The 17,170-nt window shown below is 37.1% G+C and overlaps 1 protein-coding gene across 1 annotated transcript; it reads left to right on the top strand.

The window, feature by feature from the left end:
• The first annotated feature begins 15,173 nt into the window (after window positions 1–15,173).
• LOC140157813 (thyrotropin-releasing hormone receptor-like) lies at window positions 15,174–16,316 on the top strand. Its single transcript, XM_072181059.1, has one exon. It carries the CDS (start codon window positions 15,174–15,176, stop codon window positions 16,314–16,316), a length of 1,143 nt encoding a protein of 380 aa, XP_072037160.1.
• The last annotated feature ends 854 nt before the right edge of the window (window positions 16,317–17,170 follow it).

Below are 17,170 nucleotides of genomic sequence, written 5' to 3'. Positions count from 1 at the left end.
AGGTTGCATGATAACAGATAAAATCTCTATGATTTCCTGTTGTATAATTAGGCATTTACATATTGTGTGTCTAAAAGTGTGCAAATCCTTAGAATAATGAAGGGTTTAAGTTGATTACATTGATAATTTACTTATTTGAAGAGTAAGATAATGTGTCCCGTAACATCACATCATTAACGTTTGAAACCTTTTTGATGTTTAATTGTGTTTTGTAAGGGTTTGTAGTGGTGATGTATATGAGAGTAAATGTTTGTGGCCTGAAGGGTCGGATTTGCCACTAGGTCAGATTGGCCTACGCAGAAGGCCTCAACTTTTTTTTTATTTTGGGATGCCCAAAATCAAAAGAAAAATAAATATATAAATAAAATAAAATAAAAAATAAACAGAAAACTGAAAGAAAACCACCTGTTTTCAATTGTTAAAAGAGTATTAGGAAAAAATAAAAAAGTGACTACATCAAATCAAACTATCCTACTATAACCTACTAAATTAATGGTTACCTTTCAGGTCTGGTCGTTCTAATATCTTAAATTAATAAATAAAACTCAATCCGGTTAGCCGGTGGTAAGTATGATCTCCTGTAAAACATTGAGTTAGCTTGAAATTCCCCTGGACAAAGAGCTTACTGCTAATTGTCTCTTTGTATTACCCGTACAAAACTCGGGGAGCTGATCTTGGCTGCAAAGGTCTATTGTGGAATGTCTAGGGTGTGCGCTTCTCAGTTGAAAGTCCATGTATTGTTGTTTAATAGTTTATGGAATGATCTACAGACGTCAACAGGACCGAAGAAAAGCGGGGAAAGTACAACGGGCACAGGATCTATGTAAGTATCTAAAATGTAGAACCTTATATGGCGTAGAGGTAACTGTAAAACAATACAATATAATACACATAATATACATAAAGTATGTAATACCAGCCAATTCTCCTTGTGAACAAACAAAATAAGATATACCGCTGTTGTGGTAACAATGGTAACTATGAATGATAAAAGTCTTAGCTTAAGTGACGAAGCACCGATCGTCTCAACAACACTGTGAAAACATTCGATCACGTCGTCATCACCAAGTGATGGCTCATGGCAATATTTGGCTCGTCATTGTGCAAAACTATAGGCCTATACATTATTCACCCAGTTAGTTTCCTTGCATCTGAACCAGATCTGGCAGAGTTGTTTTCCTCTAAATTCCGTTTGGGGATCAAAAGAATCTAAATTGTTAATATTTAATTTGGATGGGTTTGATGAGTTGTGGCAAATAATTTGTGCAGTGTATTATATTTGTTTTATTTATTTTATTAATGAGTGTTTTCTATTTGTATTTAATTTGATTATATGTTTTATGACATTTAAAAATAAAAATTAGACCTTTTGGCCACGAGGTTATTCAAAAAAAATTAATTATTATTTAATAAAATTGAAATTTAATAGAAAATTTAATTGAGAATTTTTACTGTTTAAATTAATAATAATAATAATAAATAAAAATTAATCATTGGATTCATTGATCGCCGTACGCCGTTACCCAAACTTATAAGCGTGCACACTTTACATAATGTCACAGAACCATCTTAGAACCATCGTAGACAGGGTCAGCTCCAAGAGTTTAATACGGGTAGTTTGCAGCAAAGTAATTCCAAGCCTGCTCATTCTTTCCACGAGAACATACATTTACATTACGGGGACTACATCTCGTTACGTCAAGTATCCGGATCCGAGCGCCTTACCAATGGAGGTAAATGGATTGCTAATAATCACATTATCACATCATCAACCCACAAGTGAATTATGCTTTTGTAAGGATACTAAAGGCACACATATTTTAAACTGCCCACTGAAACTTTGTTGTACCTTACATCGACCGGCAACTATCATTAATTTGTTGCTAAAATTTGGAAGATTGAGATTACATTAGCAGGTACTCTCCTTATTCGTTATCTAAAGAGACCGTTCGATCAGTGATATAATGGAATCACACAGTAATTCATCCCTCGATGCTTTGTGTAAGGAAGGAAGTATCAGGGATGAGAGTACCCTTTCGGAAGAACAAATTATTAAGAAGTATTTCTTTTCCACTGCGGACCGTTATATAATCACTGTGTATTACCCCATTATGTTAACGCTCGGACTGTTCGGTAATCTTGCCTTTTTAGCTGTGGTAGCTAAGATACCTTCAATGCGTACATTGACCAACGCGTATCTTGCCAATTTAGCAATATGTGATACGATATTCATAATCACACAGGGGAATGACATTCTTGGCGATTACCTACGATATGGCCCATTAAATATTAAGTCCCAGAAAACAGCATCTACGTCACCCTCTTCACGTTGATGTGTTTACTTCTCACTATGACAACAGAACGATACCTAGGAATCTGCAGACCTCTTCAACACTGCTTCATCGCTACCAAAGAACGCACAGTGAAACTGATCATCATGTGCTGGGTAATGGGTGTTCTCTACTGTGGAATAATTATACCTAATTGGGGCAAGGTGAACATGGTATGCGTCTTGTGGCCAAATATTTATATTTTTTCGGATCTGCCCTCCAAATTAAGTTTGTTCTGCTCCCCTGTCCATCCCCTTTACACTCCACTCGCATTTATTGCTCAGCCAGTCCCGTTCATTATTGCAACAATCTTCAACACCATCATATTCAGTCAAATTATCAAGAAGTTACACGCAAGAATCTCCGGTGATGATGTAGCTGTTGGGTTTTGACAAAAATGCTATGAAATCGCGTAATCAGGTTGCAAGGTTACTTATTGTTACTAATGCAGTATTTTTCCTATGTATGGCTCCGTATTTTTTCCTTTCTCTTAATTTGGCCATATTAGATCTTAGCGACTACCGCATTGGCATTAATATGACATGGACTCAGATTTTAACCTATATCTGGTTTGCCCGTGGCCTGACAGTTGCAAACGCAACAACAAATCCAGTCATCTACAGCGTTACTAACCCTAGATATCGCCAGGCGTTCTTCCAGTTATTTAGCAGGAGCTACACGTCAACAGGACAAAAGAAAAAGAAGAAAAGTACAACAGACAGACGATCTGAGTCATTATCTAAAATATAAAACATTACATGCCGTAAAGGAAGAGGTAAAAAGTCGAAGCATGTGTTATGGGTATATACGTACGCATCACCTTCAAGGTGAGAATGCCTCCCCGGCTTCCTTAGTGCGAGCGACGAGTGTTAATAATGACTTAAAAAATGTGTTCCACTTCCCTTTTCGTTGCCCTATCGATATTGATGTGGCATAAAATATAAAGATGGTGTTATACATGTATGCCATATTCTTTTATTATAGTACTTGTAACCTAGTGCAGTGTATTAAACAAAATTATACTATTTGTATGTAATATATTTCCCAATATGAATATTATATAATACTGAAACATTGTCCTTAACAAAGAGAATAATCGCAATTGATGTAGTAAGTATTGAAGCAGTAAATAAAATAATAAATGATGAATTTTGAATAGATTATCCTCGTGTTGTGCTTCCATTCATTCAGGAGTATATTTCAAGTTGTATAAGGACTTCGAGCATATCAGCGACAATCGCCTTCGTTTGCCTATACTTCACCTATGTATGGGTCTATATTGTTTACTCAGGTATAATTAGGGTGTTGGCCTGTCTAAAGGAGGGGCAAGACATTTTTGGCACATATTCTTGAGTCGCCTTTAAAATAAAAAGCTCTAAAAGGCTTAAAAAACAGTATGCAAAATATGCAAATTATGCCTAGACCATTAATAAGGTTTCCAAATTGGGATCCCAAAAACTTGGGAAGCATTTTCCACCATTCGAAATCTAACCCCCCGAGTAAACACGCATGAATATCCTGCGCACTGGCAGAGGGGGTATACTGGGCACAAAAGTGTCCGCTTAAAAATCAAAAGCAATATCTTTAAAATACTAAACCTAATTTACAAGATGAGGTCGTCAAGTATTTCAGCAATGACAAACTGTACGTACACAGTCATTTTAAACACGCTTATTATGAGCACAGCAAGTGAGTGCTTATCTGTCACGCTATCATGAGCCCGTTAGTATAGCGGGTTCGACTCACAATTAAGGTAAAAATTGTCAAAATTTGTCACTTTTGAAATGCTCGAATTTTAATTCAATTCGGTATATCTTGGGGAAATTATGTCGTGCCAAATGAGGTATCAAAATACGCAACATAAAATGATTCATCTATTGATTACTTTATGTGGTGCTTTACATTGAGTATCTTTTAGTTTCTGAACCTGTTTCTGAATGCATATTGAGATTGCGAAGAGGCGTTCACTGCTTACGCTATACGGGTTAGGTATTACTACATTGTGCGGTAGAATGTGCGGTGTGCGGTGATAGCCTCATACAGTCTGACCGTAGACTATAGACAAATCCAACGAGCCTAGTCATGGTCAGGATTTGGTCGGCCATATTTGGGTACCCGCATACACCAAACAGGTGTTGTGAGTACCCAATTGGGTGGATTAAACCTGCTTAAAATTCGATTTTAGATTCTTTTGTGTTGTAAACTGTCATCATTCTTTTGTCTACGTCTAACACGGGTGCTAGAATGCAGTTTATAATACCCTTTTTAGGTGGGATAGTTGGGTACCCGTCGCGGCTAATGGCTGTCATTGAGGAGCAGGAATACGTGAAATTGGATTCGTCTATATCTAAACGCAATTGCTATAAGCTTATGGTGGCGCTATGCTGAGACAAATATATCTAGATATAGGAAGCACCCATTGATTCACCTTGGGTGTATCGAACCAGAGAACCCACTTTCCTCGGTATTGATATGCAAATACGACTGGCTGTATCTATACACCGTAGAAATGGCGTAGTTAATCGGATTAACTTCCATAGCAATAGATGAATACAATTTTGACTATACCGCCCAGCACTACAACGTTCACGCGGTACCCATGCATTGAACCATAGATTACTACCCAGCAAATGCAAATGTATTACAGAAAACTGGAAATGTCGGGTTAAAGCCCAGCAAACACAAAACGTTTTCGACATTATTCGCAAAAGGTTATAAAAGGTTGTCAGAAAACGTTTTAATGTCGGGTTATGTAAAGGTTATGTAAAGGGTATAAAACGTTTTCATAACATTAACACACATTACTTGATAACCTACTGCAAACATTTTTAACATAATGTTATTTTAGTGTTGACAAAATATTTGGCAAAAAATGTTTGCAAAAAAAGAGTTTACAATAACATTTTGAAAACATATTAAAAATATTGTTGCAGTGTGTTGTCATACAAAACGTTTAAATGACCTTTATATAACCCGACATTTAATGTTACTAAAACCTTTTTAACCTAAACCAAAACCCAAAATATAACTTGTTTAAAACGTTTTCAAAACATTTTTGTGTTTGCTGGGAATGTATGTGAGGGTCAAGTAAGGTATAAAAAGTTTTAATAACATTCAAAAACATTTTGTTCAAAACTACCTGCAAAACATTCTACCATAATAGACTGTAGATAGTACACGCAATGTTTGGCAAATGATATTTTACTATAGCATTTTGGTTTTAAATGTTTTATTATTTTTTCAGCATTACACGTTTTATAAAAGAGTTTTAATGATTTTTATATAAACCGACATTAATATGTTATCAAAATGTTTTAACTAAAATCAAAAACATATGCATTATCATATATTATTATTGCTGAATAGTATCTATAAGCAAAACAATTTGACAGCTGTTTAATGCAACGAAATAGCAATAGCGATAAATGACGTTGCAAGAACTGCAGTCCCCCGTCCAAAACAGACCGTCCAAGTTTATACCGCATCATGTCGTAAGACGACACGATCTTGCCTAAAACGCCTCTTCGCAAGATGATTTTGGACGGCATTCTTCACACACAAATGAATAGGCAATCTGCCCGTTCGAATTCGCGTCGAAAAAATTCGAAATTTATTCACTTTTTTCTTGTCTACAGGTCAAATTGTAACCCCAAAATGGATTTTATTACATGTTGGACTCTACTTGTTCTATTTGGATACTTTGATTCGCTTCATAACACGACAAACATAGCATTTTTCTGCATTTTGTAATGCGTTTTTTTTTTTTTGCCATTTTGGAACGTCATTTTTGCTACCAACCGCAACGTATTCCACGGCTGACCAATTCACAACGAATTTCACCATCTAGAAAGCATACTAACTAATTTTGGACTAATGTAGCATGCGGTTGGCGTTCCCGTATCGCAATCTCTCTATTAAAACAATTTGTACGTGTTTGAAAAAAAAACTACCAATAACCCTTTGAAGAGTGAAGCAATCAATATAGGTTTTTATGTACGAAATTTAAGCTGAAATTTTAAAGCCCTCGGAATTGTCAGTTTACATTTCGTGAGGTGATTTGCTACTGCTGCAGGAGTAAAATAACTCCGGTTACTGAAGTTATTCAAAGGTAAATTGAAAATATTTCTCCTATTGACATTACAATGTCTACTCGTATGGTACTATTACCGTGTGCAGACTCACGCAGAGCCGGGTTCAGATGCAACACTGACATCATTGACAAAGGTATTCTTAAGTAAGTCCTGTATCTGTGAGAGCGAGGTCCAAGGCCAGCCGTTTAAATACTTCCAAAATACTCAATGACAGCCCCATAAAAGTGACTCTTATTCGTGTTTACTTACAGACTTGACATTTAATATGGAATATTTTTCGCAAAATTCCAAAACTGGTCTGTACGGAGTCTGTATAGACCGCACGGGCTAAATATTAATTGGGATATGTCGGGAGATGGTGTAAAACAATTGTTTGATAGAAAATGTACTTTCCCTATGTTTACATTATGGTGCTCATAATGTAGCGAATTTGCCTAAAATGGCGGATTTAGGGAGGCTGAATTTTAGCTTTGTGGGGGGACACAATTTTGGACTTTATGCAACACGGTTCTGTTATTATGAAATTTATAGGGGTTTGAAGTGATATTTCTTAAACTTCGTCACCAACTGGCATTCATCACAGCTGAAATCCATATACAATGTACCAAGTTTTTGAACAGTGGAGGAGCTTAAAATAGGGCTCTTAAAAGCTGTACGCACTCAGAAAGTTTGAATGGCCCCTGGGGTCAAATGTTATAAACTAACGGTACAAAAACAACTGTGCGGATTCCTGGTTGTCCAATAAACTAACGGTACAAAAACTACTGTGCGGATTCCTGGTTGTCCTGGGTGAACTCACACTCCTTCTATGTGTACAGTAAGTTTAAAACATTTGGCTCCAGGGGATCATTCAAACTTTCTGAGTGCGTACCACTTTTAAGAGCCATATTTTTTAAAGCTCCTCCCACTTTCAAAACTGGTAGATCACTGGTGCATTTCAGTTCTGACGAATAAAATCGCCTCAAACCTCAATAAATTTGATAATATCAGAATAATATTGCTCAAATTCAGAAAATTTACATCCACAAATATCAAATTCAGTCTCCCTAAATCCGTCATTTTAGGCTAATTCACTACATTATGAGCACCATATGTAAACTAATGGAAAGCACATTTTCTGTCAAACAATTAGTGTGCACCATCTTCTGACACACCCCCAAATAATATTTAGCACGTGCCGTTTATGCAGACCTCCAGACCATTCTTGGAATTTTGCAAAAAAGTATTCCATATTAAATGTCAAGTCTGTATATTACTCTCCTCTCTGTTTCTTAATAATCTCTGTTTCTTAATTATCACTGTAATACCAGTTCTTTCACTTATTTCTTGATTATTCAGTGGCCATTTGAAGCAATTTTCATTCAAACTTATTCCCCCTGGAATTTTCTGGCGATATAACAAAAATAGAACAGTAGTCCGGGCCAGTCGGCCACGAAAAGTAATATTCAGGCAAAGGAAAATGTCACCGAAAATGAGCATGCATATTTATTTCTTAAAAAAGACAAAGACAAAGACCTTAAGCTTTTATTACTTATGCAAATTAACGAGTAAAAACTTTAAGAAATACCGTAAAATAATTTTCCAAAATAATACGGTCAACAATAATGCATATTCACGAGATTGTGCTTGCTTCTAAGCTCTTGTAACCAAAAAAAACAAATATCAAAAACAATCAATCAGCGAGGGCACACAAAATATAATCTAAATATCTGTATAAAAATCAAGTATTCTAGCACATGAACCTGATCGCCTAACTAAACTGCCGTATATAGTCAGTTTACAAATGGCTTTAAACTGACTATATTGAGCAGTTTAAAATGACTTAATTGACGCCCTCTGTTGGTCAAAGCGTTGGTTATGCATTGCTATCTTACACTGCCTTGCGGGGCTATTATGTGTTAGAACTCAATTAGTTGCAAGTCCTCCATATAAAAGTTCCTTGGTTCCGCCCTATAGGGCTTGCGGTCTTGGTATTTTACGCATTGACGTGCTAGAGGCACAGTATCAAGAAAAAACAGGCTACAGACTTCCATAGTGATGACTTGCAGCTAATGGAGTTCCAAATATATAATAACCCCACAGGGCAAGAAATCAGGATGAATGCGTAACCTTATAATTATATTCAGCCCGTCCTTCAAACTTAGAGACAGTCCGTCGTAATTTCCCTCCTTTTTCAGATCCTACCCTCTATCGGGGGGATAACTTATAGTTTACGCTTGATCGCTATTTGGTGTACATTACGTTTTGTTACCTGGAGAGATTTGATCATGTCTCACCTCCTTTTTCAACCAAATCGACGGTAATAACTCTAGTCAGGGATCAACATTTAACCACAAATTCCTTCAGGCAACTCTTTCCTGGGAACCAAATACCACACAAGGTAATTTTTATGTAACTCATTGACCCATTTGTGTTATATACTGCCTTTAGCTACAATGACATCCTTGTGATCTGATTAACTCATCCAGATTTTTGCCCAAATCTGACCTCGCAGATAACTAAACTGCGCCAATAAAATATCCTTACACTTGGAAAAATAATCACAATTTCCAAACTGGACAATATTGGGGTAAATTTGTTTTTAATAGATGCACTATTTGCACATTATGACACCACATTGAATCCAATGTGACCTCAAGAAGTAAAGTTACAATCAATTGAATAGACGAAGGTCCAGTTTTAAAAGGGACAAACTTGCCTATACAAGGCCCAAAAAGATTCCAACAAGCGAAACAAAGAGACAACACAGTTTTTCCAATGAAGTGTTATTTAAAGCAGTTTCATTTCATTTTTTGCTTCTCCGTACTTTTCATAACTTTCATTTTATTTGTCAGTTATTTTGTTTCAGTTTTCTTTAGTTCCTTTTGTTTTAAATTAAAGCCAAATGCATAAATTAGCCACTCACCACTCTCAAACCAGATGTCTAGTCTGTGGAGTTTTGAATTGGCCAGTTTGTCACTTTTAAAACTGGACCTTCGTCTAATCAAATTAATGCTTGTAACTTTGCTTCTTGTCACATTGGATTCAAGGTGGTGTCATAATGTGCAGAATTAGATTGTGATTAGTGTTCCAAGTGTAAGGATACTTTATTGGCGCAGTATATATAGCCAGGTAGAGCACATAATACGTAAATGTTTACAAGTAGGTCATGTGTTAAATATTTAGAGTAAAACAATACAGTAAGCGATTTTGATGCAGTGTATCAAACATCGATAATTGTATAAAACAGTCAGGTATCTGAGAGCTATTTGCAACTGAGTTGCCACGACACAAAGTGCGAATCGGAAAAAGCAACAACATGTAATTACACAAAAAGTAAGCCACCACCGTAGGTAAAAGAGACAAATACATACACAGCCACCAGCTCCCAATCCAATCAACAACTAAACTACACGAACGTGCTAGACAAAGATACACAATAAACAAACTTTAGCTATATGCAAAAACATTTCAGGTGTTATCACAAAATATTTTTGTATTGAGATCAAGAGTTAAAATATCTCTATATGGATTACCGATACAGATCCCATTCATTGTAATAAATAAAGTTCTTCTGAAACAAAAGTTCATGAGCATGAAGGATATTAGAATATGCCAGAGAGAAATATAGGCAGCTGTTTCCTGTGTGAAATGGTACTGAATAGGTACTGAATAAGTGCCAGAAAATACAATATATTGGTTGTTGCCGCATTGAACGAGGAATGTCCAATAGCGCCGGTGACCCCACTATCTGTTCTCAAAAAGATCAAATCAGTAGTATAAGATCTTACCAATGCTAATTTTAAGAATAGATTATCTCATTTTATGAAATACTAGTACCCTTTATCCCACCCTTTCTGCATAGATGCCGCAAATTTGCTTTTTAAACTTGAACCCACGAATTCAATAGATACTTTGATACTGACTTTGATTTTGTGCCTGTTATAGGCATACTTTTCCTGTTTTTCCTCTCTCCTGTTGACGTGTAGCTCCTGTTAAATAACCACACGAACGCCTACGGCAAGCCATTGGGGTCATAACGTGCAGATGGCTACGCGCAGCTTATTTAAAGCTACGTGCAGCTGTTTGACCAATCAAAATAGTCAATTCAATCACGTGGTGGGGTCGTTAGCTGCGCGTGGTATAGTGCTAGCTATCCTCTTTCACAATTATTATCTTGTAATTAATTTACGGAATTAGCATAGATAACGAACGGGTAAGGAGGTCAAATCACAGCACGTGTCAAGAGAACATGTTGCTAATGCCTGGCTAAAATGACACAAAGCATATTTATTTAGTGTTTCCAAGTTTACACCGTGTTTAATAGCATGGTTTAATAAGTAACTTTATACAGGGGATATGAAGGTCAAACAACAACTACTACTACTGATGTAAAGCGCTGTGTAAAGATATTGCAGGGAAAGCGAGGTCACATGCCACTGTAGCTAGTGTAATATGGAGAGAGTAATGGGCTATCATTTCCTGCGGAAGGTGGGGTGGGGGGGATTTCCTAAATTTACAAAAAGTCGGCGTCAATAAAATTGCGACCCTCACTATTTCGGCATCAAAAATGTTATGACCCCGGCTCCCACCACCGATACCCCTAAACAGGCTAAAATTGTATTGAAATCAGTCTTTTTGAATACAATAAACACACTATCTGTGGTCATCTTGTGACTCCCTACATTTTGTCATCGCCAATTTATGACCCCCTCCCCCTTATTTTTCTTTCCAAAAAAGTATGACCCCCGTATATTTGGGACCCCCTTCCGAAGAAAATGATAGCCCCCTAAATATAGAACAATCATCATTCTGTTCAGATATTACTTGCTGATATACTACAGATATTTTCATTTACAAAAATTAATAACGTAATATTTGTGAGAGAGGGACATTACGAAATAATGATGATTTTCAGCTCGTATGTAATATTCTTGTACGAGGATGTTTACATCAGCTCCACGTGTTTAAAACCGCGAATCTGATTGGTTAATAAGCTGCACGTAACGAGAAAGAAGCTACGCGTAGCAGGCTCCACGTAATGAGCCGCTTAGCTTGCCATAAACGCCTGGCGATATCTAGAATTGGTATAACGCATAGTGGTCTATGCAGAGAGGGTGGGATTGATATTTATACTATTCCTTCTATTCCTTCTAGTTTTTGAAAATATGGTTCAAATTTCAGTAATTTGCCAAACGCAAAAGCAATTTTCCATCGACATTACATGCAAACATTCAAAATCCTGTAGTACCGCTTAAACTTTAATCTTAAACTACATATTAAGGGGGTACTACACCCCTGGCCAATTTTGTGCCTATTTTTGTATTTTCCTTAAAATTATAGCGCATTGGTGATAAGTAAGATATGTATATTTAGGGCCAAGGACTACAACTACTGCACTGAAAATTCAGCAATCCCTCATTTTTGACTGTTACTGCACAACTGCTGTCTGTGCTGAAATAAAATGTCCAGTGCAGTAGTTGTAGTCCTTGCCCCTATAATATACACTTATATCTTACTTGTCAGCAATGCGCTATAATATTTGAAAAAAGTGAAAAAATGGGCACAACATTTGCCAGGGGTGAAGTACCCCTTAAAGCAACTGACACTCAGTAACATCAATCAATATTTTAATTCGGGCTGTCGGTGATATAATTTTATTTGTATATTATTATGCACTACATAATTTAAATCTGTTGAATTACAGAGCAGCTGTTGCATATTACATATGTGACCTGTGTAGTATAATCATATTAGATGGATAAACAATATCGGCCTGCATCTCTGATTCTAAACAGCATATGGTTTATGAACCAATCGATGTTGTGTACCTAGTAATCCGATTATTTTTGACCGAGAAGCGGAGAGGTACCCTATGGAATTTTAATCTTCGCATATTTTTTACAATATGTACACTTCCTGTTATTCACCATTTATTTTCTGTTATTCAGTATTGAATTACTCTCTTATTACCATTGAAGGCACTGAATAAATCCTATATTATTTTTAACTAACGTGATTAGTTCTAGCTGTCCTTCAATGAAAGTTAAGCATATTAAATTATGTTCGTTCTACAATGTTATAGTCACAATTATGCTGGCATCATTTTTTTTATTCTACAGAGTATTTGATTAAAAGGCCTTCATTTACATGAAACCTGAACCCTTGAACTCACATATAGACGAATCCAATTTCACGCATTCCTGCTCCTCAATGGCAGCCATTAGCCGTGACGGGTACCCAACTATCCCACCTAAAACGTGGGATGATGCGGCCTTGAAGGGTATTATATACTGCAATATATCACCCGTGTAACACGTAGACACAAAAGAATCTAACATCGAATTTTAAGCGGGTTTAATCCATCCAATTGGGTACTAACAACACCTGTTTGGTGCATGCGGGTACCCAAATATGGCCGACCAAATCCTGACCATGACTTGGCTCGTTGGATTCGTCTATAGATTGCATGCTTTTTGCGACGGGGTTCTCCCCCCCCCCCTATATATATATATATATATATATATATATATGTAGATTTCGGATATATATTATCTATACTTAATACTATAAGGCCCGGCTGAACCGTTGTATACAATGGATAGCCATGAATCGCTTTGATCCAGTGATACCAATATAAGTATCAACATTTTCCATATGACGTCACTGTCGGTATTTGTAAAATATAGGTCAAACATTGATGCTGGGTTAAAAAAATTCATAAACCTTCAATTTTCACTGGTAAATAATGTTCTCAAGACAGATCCAAATAAGTAAAATTAGGTACTCACTAGAAATATTTCGATTCCTATCAGGAATCTTGTTCACTCTGGTAGTGGTGAGTGGTAGTGTTTCTAGATCTTATCGGCAAACTTTGTGACTGGTCTTGATGACGTCACATGGGTTGCTTGCCGATTGATGATCTGATCGTAGATCCGATCGAGTCTGTACGCCCCCTCGTCCTTGTTCATGGTGGTGTTGCCTCTGCTTCGTATCCAAATTGCCTCTTTGAGCCAGCGAGTTGTTTTGTTGGCTTCTTGGTCGATGACTTTAAAGATGACTTTTAAGAAGCATGGTTTTGCAACATCCCTGAAACCACATGCCACCATCCGCAAAGCACTCGTGCACCCTAAAGATAAACGAGACCCCCTCCAGACAGCCGAAGCAGTCTACGAAATACCATGCAAGAGCTGTCCAAAAACTTACATAGGGGAAACTGGCCGCTTATTGTCAACCAGGTTGAAAGAACACAAGACCGAATCTGAATACAGCCACAAACAATCACGTAATTGGGTGGGAGGAGGCCAAAGTCATCGACCAAGAAGCCAACAAAACAACTCGCTGGCTCAAAGAGGCAATTTGGATACGAAGCAGAGGCAACACCACCATGAACAAGGACGAGGGAGCGAACAGACTCGATCGGATCTACGATCAGATCATCAATCGGCAAGCAACCCATGTGACGTCATCAAGACCAGTCACAAAGTTTGCCGATAAGATCTAGAAACACTACCACTCACCACTACCAGAGTGAACAAGATTCCTGATAGGAATCGAAATATTTCTAGTGAGTACCTAATTTTACTTATTTGGATCTGTCTTGAGAACATTATTTACCAGTGACTTTTATGAACGATCCTGATGAATTTGTTCAGACTTCAATTTTCATCCAATATTTACTAATTCTGAAAAAAGATAAATGATGATTTTTATAATAAAAATAAATATGAACAATGTTGGTACTTGATAACATTGCCAGTCATAAAAAGTAAGTCCAGTAGATCAGATTACAATCCTAAATTCCATAGCTGTTACTACCTGGATGAATGATAATCTTCACAATCGTAATGTTGGTATACAATTGGCCAGAGACAAATACTTGACTTTATGAAATATAAGGGCCTGATGCGTTCAACATAGCAATTCCAGAGGCTGCAACCACACTTCGGTAGAGGTATTACAGCCGGCCGGGTACGAGGACTATAAAGTCATTAAAGGCCTGAAATGTTGGCATTTAATTGGAACTACTACTTAGATGTATGTGTCAGTCGTCTGCTCTATTCGACAGAAATCGCAAACTATCTCGTTACATGAAAATACAACTTACTCCTAGGGCACAATTTTGACAATGCTTGACACCGATTAAACACAATTGTATATATGTTGTACGCATTTACGTTTTTCCTTGATATTTATTGATGTTTAATTTCAATAATTAAGTAGACAAATCTATAATTCTACTCAATTTTCAGACGTTTTCGTCACACAGGTGGGGTAACTTCCTCGGTAATAAAATGATCCATCGGTTTCCCCGCAATCATTCTCATCCCTAAGGATCACAGTTTCTTAGGTATCATTGTATTAGTTGAGGACTACTATATTTGTGGTGATATGCTTTATACATGTTCATTTCCGGTTACTCTCCTTCTTTGAAATTGATAAAGTACCACATAGGACAGCAGCGAGAAAGTTTATAGTTGTGTTTAATACCCTCAAGGACATTTGGTTTATATTTAATGCACAAATCCGCAGCGAGATGTTTACTTTTGTTCTACGTGTCGATTTCTAAAGCGAACCTTTCATAGCTGCTCCACTGAAACTTGCATGTACGTCGCCTAAATTTACATCAAAAGAATTGAACGTCTCGATTTTTAAGGGGATCAACAACTTCCGTACTTTGTTAAGAACGTTGGAAAATTACGATTAAATTAGTTCGTGCTCATAATTTCATTCGATACCGTATTTCTAGATAGACATAACTCTCAGCGATAAAATGGAATCATACAGTAATTCATCCGTCGACGCCTTATGCAAGGAAGGAATTTTCAGGAATGAGAGTACTCTTTCAGAAGAAGAGGCCATTGAGAAATATTTCGTTTCTACTAGGGACCGTTACATTATCACCGTGTTTTACCCCATCCTGTTAACGTTCGGACTGTTCGGTAATCTAGCCTTTTTAGCTGTGGTAGCTAAGATACCTTCAATGCGTACATTGACCAACGCGTATCTTGCCAATTTAGCAATATGTGATACGGTGTACATAATCTCACAGGGTAATGATGTTCTTGGAGATTACCTTCGATATGCCCCATTAGATAATAAGTCACATGACACCAATTTGTCTTGCATAATGAGAACTGCAGGCCTTTATGTATCCCTTTTTACATCGGTTTGTTTACTTCTTACCATGACGACAGAAAGGTTCCTAGGAATCTGCAGACCTCTTCAACACCGCTTCATCGCTACCAAAGAACGCACAGTGAAGCTGATCATCCTGTGCTGGATTATGGGGGTCCTCTACTCTGGGCTTGTTGTACCCAGATGGGGCAAAGTGACAATTGTTTGCGTTTTGTGGCCAAATACAGATCGCTTTTCGGATCTACCCTCCAAATTAAGTTTTTTCTGCTCCCCTATACACCCCTTCTTCGCCAAAGTCTCACTCATAGCTCAGGCATGTCCCTTCGTTATTGCAACAATCTTCAATACCATAATGTTCAGTCGAATTATCAAGAAGTTACACGAAAGAATCTCCGGCGATGATGCAGCTGGTGGCTTTGACCAAAACGCTATGAAGTCGCGTAATAACGTTGCAAGGTTGCTTATTGTTACCAATGTGGTATTCTTCCTGTGCTTGTCTCCGTATTTTTTCCTTTGTATTAATATCTCCGTCTTAGAACTTAGCGACTATCGCATTGGAATCTCTATGCCATACAGTCAGCTCTTAACTTTGTTTTGGTTTGCCCGTGGCTTGACGGTTTTAAACGCGACTACCAATCCTGTCATCTACAGCCTTACCAATCCTAGATACCGCCAGGCGTTTTTACAGTTATTTGGCAAAAGCTACAAGTCAACAGGTCAGAGGAAAAGCAGGGAAAGTACAATAGGTACAGCATCTATGTCAGTATCAAAAATGTAGAACATTTATATTCTGTAATGGAAAAGGGGCACAGTTGAAACTATGATAGCACACCAATGAAATTATACCAAGAATGTATTATGACACTAATTCGCCGTTATAGCGTACGGGACTAGTTTTTATGTGTAGCACAACCGCAAATATGTAAGTCAGTAGCTTTTACAAATAAGAGCATGTTGAAATAATTAGATAAAAGTATACGTCTGTAAAGTAGGATTTCGTATAAATGTACATTATGAAATATACATTGCTTAGGATACTAAAAAGTATACGACATAACAAAACAATGTTGTATAAGATACATTCATGCGGTAGTAATAAAAGTAAATTGCATTGCAGATAATTTTACTGAATCATATGAAATATTGGATGAATATCCATGGCGGTATAAGAGATGAAATTCCGACAAATTCACGGGATAAATTATTATGAAGATAATTCAGGGAGTCCCAAAAGTCTCGATACCATTTTAAACGTTCATAACGTATACCGCAACCAACAACAAAGATTCACAGAGTAAAGTCGTGCAATTATTGTGACACACAAAACTATACAATAAGTTTACAGCAGGCCCGTAACCAGGATTTATTTTGGAGGGGACAGATTTTTTAAAAAATGGACCTTTTTTGAACAAAAAGGCGTAAAAAGCAATTTTTTACGCTCGCAAATGGGGCAAAAAGGGGAAACCTTAATTTTATATGCCCCGATGAATATGAACCGCTACCTTAGAGCAGGCACAGACACTAGGGGTCACCCCATACCTCTAAATAAAAGAAAAAAGGGGGGAAGGAAAACATTAACTAAGAGGAGAAATTGGGAAAGAGGAGAAAAGATAAGAGAAAAGGGACAAAAGC

Source organism: Amphiura filiformis, chromosome 7 (genome assembly GCF_039555335.1).
Source record: "Amphiura filiformis chromosome 7, Afil_fr2py, whole genome shotgun sequence".
In the NCBI taxonomy this organism is placed as follows: domain Eukaryota; kingdom Metazoa; phylum Echinodermata; class Ophiuroidea; order Amphilepidida; family Amphiuridae; genus Amphiura; species Amphiura filiformis.
The sequence above is the reverse complement of the archived record's forward strand: the minus strand, read 5'-3'. Positions and strand labels throughout refer to the sequence as shown.

Coding starts and splice junctions, on each gene's coding strand:
- LOC140157813 (XM_072181059.1), top strand. CDS start 15,174: ATGGAATCATACAGTAATTCATCCGTCGACGCCTTATGCAAGGAAGGA.